General features: G+C 55.6%; 2 protein-coding genes across 3 annotated transcripts; both read left to right on the top strand.

The window, feature by feature from the left end:
* Nucleotides 1-560: 560 nt before the first annotated feature.
* LOC311603722 (cysteine-rich protein 1) lies at nucleotides 561-2,810 on the top strand. 2 transcript variants are annotated; one of them, XM_084792802.1, is made up of 6 exons: nucleotides 561-689; nucleotides 1,068-1,139; nucleotides 2,191-2,285; nucleotides 2,403-2,460; nucleotides 2,546-2,592; nucleotides 2,705-2,810. In XM_084792802.1, the coding sequence occupies exons 2-5, from the start codon at nucleotides 1,100-1,102 to the stop codon at nucleotides 2,584-2,586; spliced, it is 234 nt and encodes a 77-aa protein (XP_084648928.1). In that variant the 5' UTR covers nucleotides 561-689; nucleotides 1,068-1,099; the 3' UTR covers nucleotides 2,587-2,592; nucleotides 2,705-2,810. The 2 variants fall into 2 exon arrangements, with proteins under 2 accessions (XP_084648928.1, XP_084648929.1); XM_084792803.1 differs by lacking the exon at nucleotides 561-689 and adding an exon at nucleotides 821-897.
* A 149-nt stretch (nucleotides 2,811-2,959) lies between these two features.
* On the top strand, nucleotides 2,960-14,604 carry TEDC1 (tubulin epsilon and delta complex 1). Its single transcript, XM_084792801.1, has 8 exons — nucleotides 2,960-5,716; nucleotides 5,826-5,904; nucleotides 6,347-6,549; nucleotides 6,701-6,856; nucleotides 7,383-7,481; nucleotides 10,127-10,213; nucleotides 10,564-10,743; nucleotides 12,951-14,604. Exons 1-8 carry the CDS (start codon nucleotides 5,582-5,584, stop codon nucleotides 13,278-13,280), a joined length of 1,269 nt encoding a protein of 422 aa, XP_084648927.1. The 5' UTR covers nucleotides 2,960-5,581; the 3' UTR covers nucleotides 13,281-14,604.
* Nucleotides 14,605-15,039: the final 435 nt, after the last annotated feature.

The raw sequence follows: 15,039 nt of genomic DNA, 5'->3' as shown, positions 1-15,039 counted from the left end.
AGTATGTACTGTAGGGGTAGTCCTCTCTCTACCTGGTACTGCTCAGCCTCCTCCTAGCTGGGCAGTGGACTTGGGCCGCTGAGCTGTGGGCAAGTCTCTCAGAGATAAGGACTGCTCTTCTTGCTTCACCCGAATTCCTTGTCCGCCCCCCCCCCCCCCCCCCGCATTCCTTGTCTCGACCTCTAGTCTCTAACCTCAAGTTGGTCGGTCATCAGACTTGGGAGTCTGCTGTTCCTGTGGCAACTCCTGGATGGGAGTTCCCCTCATCTGAATTCCACCCCCCCACCCCCCCGCCGTGAAATTGTGGCTGTAGTCCAGTCAGCTGGCAAAGGCCAGGGTGTTCACATGCATCTGGGCAGGGTGGACCTCCTGGCGTCTGTGTGGGTTAGCCCTGGGAAAGGCTGGGAGGGATTGGCTCTCAAGGCAGAGACTCCGAATGTCCTCAACACTTTCTGGGAGAAAGAAGAGTCAAAGGAGGCCAGACTCCTTGAATGCTAATTTGCACCTATCTGCGATTTTTTTATGTTTGTTTATTTGTTTATTTATTTATTGTGTGTTTTGCAGGGTCTCCCTCTAGAGACAAGACTGGCCTCATCAGTTTTAGTAGGACGGGCAACTGCACCACGCCCGGCTTGATCTCCGTTTCTGAAGTTTCCTGTGAACACCCCAGCGCCAAGAAGCCCTCGCAGGTGCAAGACGCTAGGTGGCCCTGATTGGGCTCTTCCTCTTGCGAGGGGCGGACCCAACGTTCCCTACTCGGGACCGCAGGCTTGCCGGGTCCCAGGCAGGGGGCGGAGTCTGGGCCCCCCGGGAGCAGCCGGACAGAGGGGTCCCAGAAGACCCAGGGTCCTTGCCTGGCCCTTGACCAGTGTCCAGCCAGAGGCGAACACGGACCAAGTGATTATTTTTGGCCAGTCGGTCTGGATAAGAGATCCCAGGGGTCCAAGTCCCGGACTGAGAGGGCGGGGCGGGGGCGGGGCTTTAAAGGGCAGGGCCTTGGGGTCCCTGAAAAGTGCGGACCAGGCGGGCGCCACCCAGTCCAGAGCCTACAATCTACTTCCTTCTAGGTGCAGCCACTTGTGCAGGACCAAGCTCCGCCATGCCGAAGTGCCCCAAGTGCGACAAGGAGGTGTATTTCGGTGAGCACGCTAGGCTATCCCGGCCTCTCTCTGATGCCTGCGGGCGTACAGCTGGCTGGACGAGGAAGCGTGGCCCAGAGGTGGACAGTGTTGGGCTGTTAAGGTGGAAGGGAGTGCCTAGAGTCCCGGGCATCGCCTGGGATCGAACCCATGGACTTTGCCCGTGGCTTGAGGGTGGGACAACTTGGTGTCAAACTTAACCGACATTTGTGCCTACTGGGTATCTTATGTTTCTGGGTCGGTCTCCTGGTCTCCTGGCCTCTGAGTCTTCAGGTCTTCAAGACTCCCAAGCTTCTGGGTCTCCTCGTCTCTCTGATCTGGCCTCTGGATCCCACTGCCTCTCCTGCCTTCTCTCTGCGCGCCTTAGGCGGGTTCCCGCGGGATAGGAAGGAACATCGGGGACTGGGGCGGCCCCTCCCAACGCTAAGTAGAAACAGATGCAGAAAACCACGTCCGGGGGTGGGTGCGATCTCTGGTGATAGTTTTCTTGCTCTTTGCGCACCCTAGGGGCTCCCAGTAGAGGGTGCATAAGAGGTCTTCCTGCTGCCGACAAAGGCGACCTAACCTTAGACCTTCCAGACCTGTCCTCCATCCGCCCGGCAAGTCTGAAGGCCTCCTCCTCTCTAGCCCCACAAACCCGCAGTGGTCTCTGTGGCTTAGTGGGGCACAGAGGCAGGAGGATCTCTGAGTTCAAGGCCAGCCTGGTCTACAAAGCAAGTTCCAGGACAGCCAGGGCTGTTACACAGAGAAACCCTGTCTCAAAAAAAAAAAACAAAAACAAAAAACAAAAAACAAACAAACAAACAAAAACCTAAAAAGAAGAAGTAGAAAGAAAGAATGAAAAAAAAAATCCCACTAACAAGGCGACCCTTCTGGTTTGTGAGGCAGTATTGGTTTGAGAGTACCTCAGGTGCCCCCTCTGTGGAGCACAGAGGCAGTCTGGGGACCAGGGGCGGGCTGCCACATTGAGAGAATGGGGTGTAGGTGTCTGTGCAGCAGAAGTGGGGAGACAGGGACCCCAGTGTCTCATAGTGGGTCTGTGCTTCTGCAGCTGAGCGAGTGACGTCCCTAGGCAGGGATTGGCATCGGCCCTGCCTGAAGTGTGAGAAGTGTGGAAAGACACTGACCTCTGGGGGTCATGCCGAGGTAAGGGGCTACTAGGGGGCAGAGGGAGGAGCCATGGTAGCTGGGATGGAGGCCCCCTCTCCTCCTCCTCCTCTTCCGCCTCCTCCTCCTCCTCCTCATCTTTTTTTTTTTTTTCAGCATGAAGGCAAGCCTTACTGCAACCATCCCTGCTACTCAGCCATGTTTGGGCCCAAAGGTATGTTGTTAGACCTCTACCCTAACAGGCCTCTTTCCCCGATCTATTGATATCTTTATTTAATTGATTGATTGATTGATTGCAGGCTTTGGGCGAGGTGGAGCTGAGAGCCACACTTTCAAGTAGATGCAGGTATAGTACCATCTCCAACCCCGCCCAGTCCACATCTCCCCAAGATAGTAACCCCTAATACAGTAAGGAACCTTGGCGATGCACTCACACTTGTCTCTGTTCCTTCTTACAGGCTGTGGAAACTCCCCCTCTCCGCCCAGGCGCAGGCCAGGCCTTACCCCTAGACAGCAGGGGCCATCAGTAGCCCTTCATGCCCTTAATAAACCTGATCTTCAGAAGGCCTGTGTGTTTGTCTTCCGTGGCGTGGTGGTGGTGGGGAGCTGCAGTGGGAGCTTCAACTCAGGCCTAATGCAGGCAGCTTGCTGTCCCGCTGCTGCACAGTTGGCTGCCCACCACCCTTTGGGGGAGCAAAGGCCAGGAGTTCAGGCCGTCCTCCAACTTCAGGATCCACTAAGTTCCTGTAGCCCTTAGTGGTTCTGGCCTGGGGTGAGGCTCTCGCCGGCAGGGTCATCGGGAACATGGAGCCTTGGGAGTAGGTGGGGCTGGCCACCACTCAGAGGGTGAATCAGTGAGAGCTGGTCTGGTTCCCTTTTTGAGATATGCTTGTGTGTGTGTGTGTGTGTGTGTGTGGGGGGGGGGGGTTATGTAGATTTCTTGCCTATTCCATTTCCACTTCCTGCAACCCCACCCTGTGCCCAGAAGTGCACCCTTGTGCACACTTCTGCAGCTGCTCAGGCTGGACCCAGACTCCTCATCCATATTTGCCCCCCTCCCTGTCCTGGTGTGCTAATGGGATTTCTGGAAACTGTCGTAGAGCCAGGTGACTCTCAGCTTTACCTCCTTCTCCTCCCCCCACCGCTGGCCATTTGAGTCCCTTTTGGACTTAACAAGGCCATAAAGGTCTCAGCAGTGCCCTGGCCTTGCCTGCCTTAGTCTTTGGCACCTGTACTCAAGAACAAGCCTGCCAGCTGTTGGTGAGTCCAGTAAGTGGTCAGTACTGTAGTGTAGTGTGTGTTATTGGGAGGTTCTGGAATCCCAACAGGTGGAGGCCATAGTGCTTTAGGTGATAACGGTACGCAGAAGGGCCCGAACTGAGGTCTTAAGAGTTTTTTACTGGACCGGGTGTGGTGGCGCAAGCCTTTAATCCCAGCACTCGGATCGTTGTGAGTTCGAGGCCAGCCTCATCTACAAAGCGAGTTCAGGACAACCAAGGCTACACAGAGAAACCCTATCTCAAGAAATAAACAAACCAAATGGGGGGAAAAAGTTTCCTACTGGTGGGATGTGGGTATTGGGACAGACCTCCAGGTCTTCAGTGTCCTATAAGACCTGCAGAGGACCTGGAGGATACTTGCGTGGGTGAAGGGCAGAAGGTCACTTTCCCCTGTTGTCTCCCACCCTTGAGGCCTTTATCTTTCTCATATAACAGGCCCCCTACACCCAGACCCACGTCTCCCAACTAGGGTAGGCTTGGGGTGAATGCTCGGCACCCTGAGGCCTGTAGGAGTGCATGGGTCAGATGGAGGATGTGCACAGTATCGCAAAGAGATCTTGAAAGGCAAAGGACTCCTTAAAGGTGTAGCAGGAGTTCCTTGGCACAGCAGCCAAGAGCGTGCGGTCTTTGTGCTTAGGGTTTCAGAGTGTTAAGATGTGCGGAAGCAGGGCCCTGGACCAGGTGGAGTCTAGCTGGGCATGGCCATTTAGCCCCAGCAGTCCTAGCTGGTTGGCGAAGGGCCAGGGAGGAGGACACTCTGAGGTAGGATAGCCAAGGACACCCAGATGAGCTGAGGAAAGTCTGCAGCAAAGAATCATTTGCAGAGCAGGAGCCAGGATAGAGGGTTGGTCTCAAAGACACCAGGAGGACTAAGGTAAAGGTGAGCCCATAGTCTCCCACTTCCGGAGGGCGTGGCCATGCTGTTGTAGCGGTAAAACTCGCGGGTGCCTTGGGTCCTCTGGCCCTCCCTCTCACCTCCGTTTCCTGTTCCGCACCGCATCCGCTCCCTCTCCACCTGCCTCTCTCCCGGCTTTATTGAGATGTAGAGTACACACAGTACTGTCCAGTGTCCCAGCTGTTGCTGGTGACATCGAGTGCACAAAGCTTAGCTTGTGTCCGCTCGAGCGTACAGCCCCTCGCCCCCGCAATTCGCCCTGCCATTCGTCGCCAGCAGGCTGGTCTCTGGATCACCGTGGGCAGCGCCCCGCCTTTGTCCGTCCCGCCTCCACACACACTGGCGGCGCATATGATGTGGTCTTTCGTACCCGGCTTCCCACAGAGGCTGCTACGGCTTCACCCTGGTTGTAGCCACTTAGCAGGCTCGTGTCCGCTGCGGAACATAATTCCCGACCGCATGTGATGCAGTGTCTTTCCCCCCTGCTCATGAGGGTGGACTCTGGGTTCATTCTGCCACTGTCATGTAGGTGCTGGGAACTTCTCTCCTGTTTCCTTGCAGGATTCTCACAGCTTACGAAGAATGTAGTGCTGTGCGCGAAACTAAGTTTAGTCCTAAAGGAGAGGGCCCGCACCCTCTTCTAAAGTGGAGAATTTTCCTTTAAAAACTCGTCTTCTGGTGGCTGGAGGAAGGATGAAAATGGAGACAATGAAGTCTGCGCAGGAGATGGAGGATGGCTTTCTTAAGAGACTGGCGACGTGGCCCCCGGAACTCCCCACCCGGTTTGCAGGGCTCGCCTTCTTTTCGTGGGGCCTTGGCGACCCCTGGCGGCAGGCTCCTGGGCGGCTTCGCACTGACACGCCCTCGGTGGCTGGGTGGAGCCGCGTGGCTCTTTTCTCCCGCGCCTCCAGGGAACACCTCGGGCGCACGCGCGCTTTCAAGCATCGAGCTGCTTGCGCGGGTTGCTAGGAAGTTGGTAACTCGGGGTGCTGATTGGTGAGTTCCGAAGTCCGGAAGTGCGTGCTACCGGCTAGACTGGTAGGCACTCAAACGCCAGGCTCACCGCCCATTGGGCCTGGGCGGAGAAGGCGGGTCCTAGCTGGAACCCTGATTGGTCGCGGTCTCCGGCGGGCGATCCGAGGCTGCCAGGTGCTGGCTCCATGGGGCGCCGGCGGCACCGGGTGGAAGGGGCGGCCCGGGCCCTACCTGAGGCTATCGCCGCGCTGAGTCGGTCCCTGCCCGCTGGACCCAGCCCCGAAATCTTCCGCCGCGCAAAGTTTGACCGACCAGAGGCGGTGAGGCTACCAGAGCAGTTGATCGGGGTAGGGGAAAATGCGTCGTCCTGGGCCGACGTAGGTGACACTTTCATATACACGCTGACTGCAAACTCCTTGTTCGCTTCAGGCTCCGGTGCTCTGGCAGCTTCTCTTGCGGGTGCTCTCACAGCTTGGTGAAATCAATACCTGTACGGACCTTGCCCCAGGTAAGCCCCGCCCTCTTAGAAAGCCACTCCCCCAACTCTGTCGGGCTAATCTATTCTGTTAGTCTCGCCCCTTTGAAGCTCTTTTGTCTACCTCTCCTTATTCAACTCCAATGCCCCCTTCCTGCAGGCACTTGTCCCTCCCCACGTCCTGAAGTCTCGGTTCCTACAAGGCTTTACCACTGCTTTCCTGGGTAGCAGTGGCTCTGTTAATCCCAGTGAAACTCTGAGACTGGCTAGACCCCGAACCAACCACTCACAGAAATCCTGTCCCCTGGTTACCACCTTGCCTCCTCGCAGACTTTCAGATCTTGCCTTCTTTGTCCACTCTGAGCAGGTTCTCAGCTTAGGGGTGCTCTCAGGTCTCGTCCCCTCCTCCCCCCCGAGAGATTCAGGTGCTGTCTCTAGGTTAGCACCTCCCTGAGCTGATAATTTCCTACTCCAGACGCCCAAGCCCATGTGGTGAAGTCAGCACTGGGTTCCCAAGGCTACCCCAGGTCTGCGCGGCTGCGATTTCCTGAGAGCAGTTCTCAGGGAAGCCGGGAACTGCTGCTGGCCCTGTCGTGGCTCCTGGCACGAGGACCTTTGCTTGAGCAGCTGCTTGCCCAGACCCGTGTGCAGCTGGGTGACCAGTTGCCCCAGGGCGAGGTGAGTATGTCTGAGCCTTGGGTTTCTCTGTGGCCCCAGGTCCTCAGAAGGGCCAGCTCATCCTGCTTGGTGGCCGAGGATGTAGAGATGTAGTTACTAGCGCAGCCTCCCTGGGGATGAATAGCAGAGCTGTTTCTTGTTTCCTCTCCAGTGGGAGGCCCGGGCCAGTCCTGGTCCTCCTGCACCCCTTGTGGAAATAAAGAGTCCTGTGGATCTCCGACTAGTGCAATGGCTGATGGGAAAGCTGCGGCTTAGGTGGCAGCGTCTGATCTCCAGTCAGCAGGAGCTATGCACCCTCCTCAGCAAGGTAGTACAGCCGCAAGGCTTTTCACTTCACGCTGGGCCTGTTTACTCTGTGCCCCAGGCTGCCTTTCCCTGTGGTCCGTCTCTGCTGCCACCTGCTGGCCTTCCCCCAACTCTGGCCTTTACAAGCCCCCCTTTACCTGTGTCCTGGAGGGCAAGGTGTGGAAAGCCCTCAGTGAAATTGTCTATGCTCCTCCTCTGCAGCCTCCACCCCCAGCATCACTGAGCTACCCAGGCCTGTCTTTCCTGTGTGTGTCTGTCTGTCTGTCTGTCTCTTCCCCCGAGAATGGGTTTTTCTGTGTGGTCTTGGCTGATGTAGACTTACTTTGTAGACCAGGCTGGCCTTGAACTCACATCGATTCACCTGCCTCTGCCTCCGCCTCCCAAGTGCTGGGATTAAAGGTGTGTGCCACCACACCCGGCTGCTGTCAGTGTCTCTAAAGATTCCGACCGATATTCCTAAAAAAAGAGACAGAGAGAGAGACCTTGCTGGGGAGCTGCTCTCAGCCTGAGTACATTACTTGTTGCAGATCCACTTGTACACCCATGGATGCCACAGCCAGCAGAGCCTTGGCCATCTTTCTGTTGCCGAAACAGAGATGCTGAGGGATCAAGAGAGCAGTCAGCAGGTGAGGGTCAGCGGGGTGCTGGGGTGGGTGCTGCCTATGGTGGGGTTTGGTCTGTTAGGGAAATACTGGGCTGCTGTTAGGATTGACACCACTGTCATTTGCTATTGGGGGTGACCATTGTGTCCCGTAGGCCTCTTCCTGTCCTGTTGATTGCCCACCTGTCCAGGAAGGCAGGCTTGGTATTATGTGTGTCTATTACTTGGCCAGCCATGGTCAGGGTTGGAGGGATGTGGTGTTCAGGCAGGGGCCACCGCAAGGGAGGAACACTGACCTCAGGTCTGAAACGAGCCTCCGGCTCTACCTGATGCCTCTGGAGGGAAAGGCTGAGCAAGTGGGGACAGCTGTCCTTAGGTCAGAGTACAGGCCTTGGATATTTGTAGGCCTCAGTCCTACTTTGTTGCCCAGGGCAATGGTCTCCTGAGGTTCCCAAGCAGACCTGAATCTTAGCACAGACCTGGAGAATAGGAGTTCATGAGACCCAGTGAGGAAGTGGCCCCAGGCTGCACTGTGTTCTGTCTGAGGCTGAGGAGTGTCAGTGTTGGCCCCATCCCAGCTTCTCTACAGGATACTTAGTTCCTCCCACCCCCCCCTGCCCCACCTCGTGCTGATCTTCCATCCCTGCCTTTCTTTTTAGGGCTCTAGCCATCTCTCAACTGGCTTCTTCCTTTTTGCTCAGCTTATCTCTGAAGGTTTACAGGGCCGATCCAGGACTGGTCACCACTCTGGGGCTGGATCTTAGACCATGCTGAGTGGTTGGCTGACTGTTGACCTTGGGCATCACTCTGTGCATCTGGAGTCTGGGTGGTCCCTTCTTCCAACTCCCTTCCTCACCTCCTCCCTCGCCGGTCCAAGATCAGAGGCCTGTCATCTAGCTGGGCAGGTGGGGCTGGAGGGTCCTGGGGACAGATGGTCAGACCCCTGGCTTCTCCTCTTTCTATCATCTTCCTGTGCTTGTGCTGCGAGGCTAGTTGGCAGATTTCCGACCTGGGCTTCTGTGCTCTGTGAGATTTGTATCCTGTGAAGCAAGGGTGCTCACCTGGTAAGCTGGCTCATTGGTGCTAGCTGTACCTGTATCCCTGGATAAGGGAGGGCTTGGGTCCAGCCCGGTAGGGCCAGTGCTTGGCCTTGAGGCACTGAGACAGCATCTGAGGGTTCTTACATGCCCTTGCCTCTGACCCCCTTTTAAATGTGACTCAGCGAAGCTGGGTTTCCAGCTACCCGTCCTTGGATTATAGCGGAGGCCTCCCATGCTCTAGTCTAGTACTGCCTGGGACTTGCTGCAGTACCACTCTAGTGATGGTCTGGTGGGCTGGTGGTTAAGGCCCCTCTTGTCTCAGAAGCTGGCCTGTGCTGAGACTGTGGACAGCAGTGGCTGGGTGGCCCAAGACTACAGATCAGCTTCTTTTCACGTGTTTGGAGAGGAACTGGCTAAAACTTGGATCTGGCCCACCCAGAAGGTCCCGGAACCTTCTGGGATGGTGTATGTCTGGTGTATGAGCAGCCAGGCGTGTTGCCACGCCCTTAGTTAGTTTCCTTGGTCACCGTGGAGCCTGCAGCCTTCTGTTTGTACCCTCTGTGTCCTTGTTCCTGCTGGGGAGGAGGTTCAGGGAGATGGCTGCATCAGGAGAGTGCAGAGTGCAGGGTGGAGCCATTGGACGGTGGTGGGGCTTATTTGCTCCTCCATCACACCTCATGGTCTAGGGGCCTCCTGGGGACTAGTCTTGGGGTCTGTATTACCTGCCATTCTAGTGGTGCGGCTATGTGCCTTGTGCCTGTGGCTGGGGTCTTTGCTCTTTGGTGCTGGGTGATAGGCCTGTGGGCCACCCCATGTGCTCCCCTCCCCCTCATCTGGCCCCTCACATCTCTCACCACTCTCCCATCTCTGCCCATGGCTAAGTGGTGGCGCTGATCCCTGTCTCTGTTGTGTTTGTCCCAATGGTCTGCCTTTGGCTAGCAGTCGGCATCTCTCTCTTGTTTCTCAGGCTATGGGAAACAGGCCAGGGTTGGGGGGCTCTGAGGTACAGAGAGCTTGGCACGGGTTGTCTTCTGTGAGAGTCCTCTCCCTGGGTCCTCCATACAGGTGTCAAAAGTGGAAGTACTTACAGTCTGTGTGGGTTGGGTCTGACTAGACATGGCACCTGCAGGGTACCCAGAGGCATCCTCAAATTAAAGATTATCAAACATTTTGTCTTCTAGAAGGGCCAGGCATGTTGGATGACCTATGCCTAGAAGGGAGCCTTCATGTTGGGGTTCTTAGCCAGAGGACCAAGGGTGGGAAACAAGGAGTTGGCTTCTGGTTCTAGCCAGGCAGAGTGTACTCAGGAGGCAGAGGTTAGAGCCTGGGGATTGTTGTGCGTGCGATGTCCAGCTGTTAGTGCAGGCTTTCCTCTGCTGGGAGGTGCACAGGTTATCTTCTGACCTGGCCCTACCCGTCCCTCCTTTGCGTGTCTCAACTCTGTTCCATCCCCTGCCCTATGCCCAAATCCCCATCACCTACAAACTCTTCCCAGAGTTACGTGGGATGGCCCAGCACCTCCAGTCAGTGGAATATTAGGTAGAGCGCTCTAGTTGAAGGCCCCTGGGCTAGAGCGAGGCTCGGGAGCTGGTCAGTGGGCAGCCTGGCCCAGCTGGATCTTCTTCTCTAGCTTCTGCAGGCCCTGGAGAGCGAGAACACACGCTTGGAGGCAGCTCTGGAGTGGCGGCGCCGTGAGCTGGTCTTCTGGCAGTGGATGGTGAGGAAGTTGTCTCTGCTGCCCCCACCTTCCCTGGCCTGACCAGGAGTCCGAGGCTCATTGGTGGTACAGTTTGGAAGATCTTCCCACCTTGAAGATGAAGGAGAAGACTCTAAATGGATGCTTGGTTCAGGACATCTGGTCCTCAGTGGAGGCCTCATATTGCTGGTCCTCACCTCTGCTTCTCCCAGAGGTCTGGTTTTTGTGCCCCTCTGCATGCTAGAGAGGCTGTAGCTGGGGTGTCAGGAGCTGCCTCGTCCACAGCAGGACCTGTGAATGCTACCACTGCATCTCCTGTGCCCACTGGAAACCTGTCCTTGTCCCTGACCATGTCACTGGGGTCTCCGCAGGATACAGTTCTGGATGCCTGTCCCCCTGAGAGCCCTGCTGTGACTTCACAGCCCACAGTCCTGCCCATGATCTCTGGCGGTGGGCTTGGTGAGCTGGAGGTGGTGAAGCAGGAGTTGCAGGCCCTGCAGGAGGAGCTGCGGGAACTGGCTGGGCCCCGGCGGGCTGTGTGGGAAACCCAGGTGAGCTCTTAGGTACCTGCTGTGCCCTCTCTTCCCAGCCCATCCTCCAATCCTAACCTCTTTTCCTTCCTGTCTGGACTGGCCTTTTGACAGAGCCTCTAGGTGTGTTTCCCTGCTTGCTTGGATTGGCCCTTGGGCACCGAATTCTAGCAGCGGGGGTTGCAGTGAAGGGACCCTGTTATCCTTCACTGCTACCTTCAGATTTTCCCCAGGGCAACCTGCCCTGAATTGCCTGCACTTGTACCCCCATTCTACGCACACTGCCTGTCCGTTAGCCATGCTGCCCCTGCCCAGTGGTCCTCCCCGGCAGCTCCTGGTAGCATGCAGCACTCACTGATGTATCAGTTCTTTTGGTGTAGAGGAATTTTAATTCAGAACATGGCTGTTCTGGCAAGAGATCACGTCCAAAGACCTTCTAGGTCTGTGTGATCCAGCTGGAATGCAAATATGCCTTTAATCCAGGAGACAAAGATCTGAGTTCAAGGCTAGCCTGGTATAGAGCAGGTAAAGAAAAGCTTAGGTCCAGGTGTGGTGGCACATGCCTTTAATCCCAAACAATGAAGGTAAAGTTAGTTTGTAGAAGGAAGCACCCATGTTTGAAAGTGATGTTTAATTGAGTGGCAGAAAAGTGACAAATCAGAGAAAGATTGGACAGAATAGCATATACCCAACTTTCACTAGAAGAGAGAGAAGAGGAAGCTGTGCAGAGCAGGGCAGTGGTGCGCACACCTTCAATCTCAGCGCTCAGGAGGCAGAGGCAGCTGGGTCTCTGATTTCAAGGTCAGCCTGTTCTATAAAGTCAGTCCAGGACTGCCAGGACTGTTACACAGAGAAACCCTGTCTCAAAATAAATAAAAATAAAATAAGAGGCAATACAGAAAGAGATAGGCAGTTTTACTAGGAGAGTTTTACAGAGAGGGAGAGGTTGAGCGAACAAGCTAGACACAGGTAAAGACAGAATGAGCCAGAAAGTGAGAAAGAACCAGAAGATTAGGAGAGATTGCTGGAGTTAATTTGAGGCCAAGCAGAACAATTCAGGGCCTGAGAGAGATCCAGTTTGAATCAGTCAGCTGGGAGAGGAGTTTGAACCAGAACAGCTGAGTTGAACCAGCCAGCCCAGAGCTCAGTAAGAACGAGAGGGTGAGCTTATTCAGCAGTAAGTCTCAGAGGCTGAAAACATTCTAGGCCTAGGTTAGATTGTATGGGGGCTAGAAGCTTCCAGGACTAGGCCTAGGATACCAGACAGAGGCAGTAATCCTTTGAAACAACAATTGAAACAGGCAAATAAAAGATGATTTTACATTTTGGGTAGCATTTTATTTTCTTCACATGCTGGACACTGAATCCAGGTACTTGTATTTGCTGGGCAGGAGCTCTACCACTGAGCCAACTCTCAGCTGCCTTCTTGGGTAGCATTTTACTATTAGCTGCAGGCAGCCTCCCTTTTAGCTCTTCTGTCGTCTCATTGACGATCAGGCGCATCCTCTGTGTTTCTACACTATCCATCCTAGTGAGGCTGGGATGCCACAGACTGGTTGGGCTGTGATTAAGGCACAGGTCTCCTCCCCTCTCTCACAGCAACTGCAACCCCAGGAGTGAGGCCTCGGAGGGCAGACCCCATTCAGCAGAGCACCCAGGACTCAGGGTAACTCTGGGTCTTCTGAGTGGGTTAGAGGATGAAAAAACCTCATTCATCAGTGTGGTCTTCACTCAGGCCCACAGGGTCTTTGGATAGGGACTGCCCTAAGGGTCAGAGGTGGTACCCTATGTCCTCTGGTTCAGCCCCACTCAGGTACTGCACTCCTGGGCAGCAGTGGGAAGGGGAAAGGTGGAACAGAGGGCGGTGAGAGACGGTGCACTAAGCCCTGGAGTGGTGATTGTCCTCGAGAGTCTTCCCCTGAGGTCTGAGGGGCTTTAAGGAACCTGGTAGCTAGAAACTGCCTAGCTGTCCTGCAGCCAGGTGGACCTGCAGCTGGTCTTGAGAGCAGAGCCTTGGAGGCTGAGGTTAGGGGACCCTGTGTCCCAGCTGCTGCTGGCATGGGCTTCAGATGCTTTGGGCTAGCCAGGCTTTTTGTGCCGGGCCTGGGGAGCCTGGGTTTCTATGGTGGAAGCTTTGGGGCTGCAGGGTTGTTGGGAGCACCTGGTACCTGCATCCTGGGAACGGAGCTGCTCTTGGCTCACGAGCCTCTGTACCTTCTCTCACGCAGGTTGGAGGCCTAGGCCAGGGGCCAGAGTGGAGCGACACAAGGAAGGCCTTGGAGGATGCTGTCAAACAGGAGTTGGTAGCCCTGCAGGGTTCCTGGGAGCAATCCAGTAACCCTGCCCAGTCACAAAGACCCCATCGACTGGTGAGAAGGAAGGACGGGGCACCAAGAGCCCAGGGCCTGCAGGCAGCCCAGGTGATCAGGACACTGAGCACCCAGGAGGCCTGTCTGAAGAAGGCGCTGCACCAGCTACAGAGTCAGTGTCAGCAAGAGCTAGCCAGGCTGGCCGGCGCTCTGCCTGGCTTGATTTGGATTCTGGCTCCCAGACACTGAAGGCCCGAGATGTGCCCGCCTGTGTCGAGGTCTCAGACGGAGCAGGCTGGGACTGGCGTGGGAGCGAGGTCCAGGCAAATATTCCCTTTATGGCCAGAGCCCTTTTGCCCATGGTTTTGGTGTCACCATGAGCTGGTCCTCCTAAGAAGTTCAGAGGGGACCTATAGATACATGAGCAGAGCTGTTTCTGGGGACATCGCGGGCTGCTGCCCCTTAACTTCCTCTTCCTGGAACACTGGGATATGTGCGGTGCATGGTTGGCACCATGCTGGGATCACACGTGCGCCACAGGAAGTGTTAAGCCTCCCCGAGTGGAACCGCTCTGGTGGTTTGCCTGCACCTTTTCCTTAGACTCTGGCTGTATGCTGCCTCCAGCAGAGCCTCCTCCTGCCCTGGCCCATGGATGTGCCTGATGTGTGTGTGGTGGGAGCTGGAGGCGCTGCCTGGGAGAGCGGAGGAGGGGAAGCCGCGGTGGAGACAGAAGGCCTTTGTTCCAAAGGCTGCTGGGCAGGCTTGGCCTTCACAAAGAAGCCTGTGTCCAGGATGTGCCCACAGGCTGGTGGGACGACTCTCTTGTATCTCAGGCTCCTCCCAGCCAGTGGGCTCAGGTGGCTTTCATGGTCTCTAGCCCTGCCTGCCTTCCAATCCCCAACTCCAAACACTGGACAGCTGTTAGGGCCCAGTAGGGAACTGCTAGCCTCCTGCCAGCCAGGCCAGAGGCTACTACCAGACCTTGGACCCTCCACTACAACATTCTTGTGGGGGTGGTGCTTCCTGCTTGCTTGGTGGTGTGTGCTAGAGTGACAACTCACGTCTGGGGTGACAGTTCTGGTACAGGCGGCCTCTGGCCACTCTGCCAGTGGCTGTTCTTAGGGCACTGCTGGGTGGCCAGTGTCTAGTAGGTCCTTCCTAACTCCACGCTGCAGCGCCTGGAGTCTGTGGACCTCTTGCCTGCTTCCACCTGTGGGTTTGGGCTCTGGTTCAGGGCATGTGGGGACTTGACTGTCTTTGGCTCCTCATGACTGTGATTTGGGCTGTAAACAAGTCCACTTAAGCTCCCTGCCTCCAAAAACCACTCTACCCTAGGACTCCCAGTGGCCCTCTGGAACTTGACATTAAAAAATCCAAAGCAGGGCTGGAGAGATGGCACAGTGGTTAAGAGCACCACCTGCTCTTCCAGAGGTCCTGAGTTCAATTCCCCTCAACCACATGATGGCTCACAACCATCTATAATGTAATCTGATGCCATCTTCTAGCCTGCAGGTGTATATGCAGACAGAACACTGTATACATAATAATAAATAAATAAATCTTTAAAAAAAAATCCAAAGCAGAGTTAGTGTGGCTCCAGTCTGGTCCCCATGTCTGTATCTTCCCCCACTGTGGGACTCAAGAGCCTGAGGCCGTGTGAAGGAAAGAGCCTGAAAGGGGCTCGGCCCTGGGGTACATCCTTGGTCAAGTTTGAGGAGTCATCACTTGGGGAAGGGGAGGGATTCAGTACCAGCTTTTCCACATTTGTGGTCTCACTGCTCTGTGTCCTGAGCTCTCACACTGTCAAGTAGGACTAAAGTCAAGCGTCAGTCAGTGGGTCCTGAAGCCCTAGGGCAAGCTCACAGCTTGATGGCCTCTACTGCTCCAGGTCCGCCTGTACCTGCAGCGTAACAGGCATTATGATACCTGACGCTCTATCCCCCCTGACTTTGAGGAAGATCACATTGTCCCCCAACTTGGTCTTAAGGTCTGCAGAATCTTTACTACT

The sequence above is a fragment of the Acomys minous genome, assembly GCF_964271855.1.
Source record: "Acomys minous genome assembly, chromosome: 8".
Taxonomy (NCBI): domain Eukaryota; kingdom Metazoa; phylum Chordata; class Mammalia; order Rodentia; family Muridae; genus Acomys; species Acomys minous.
The sequence above is the reverse complement of the archived record's forward strand: the minus strand, read 5'-3'. Positions and strand labels throughout refer to the sequence as shown.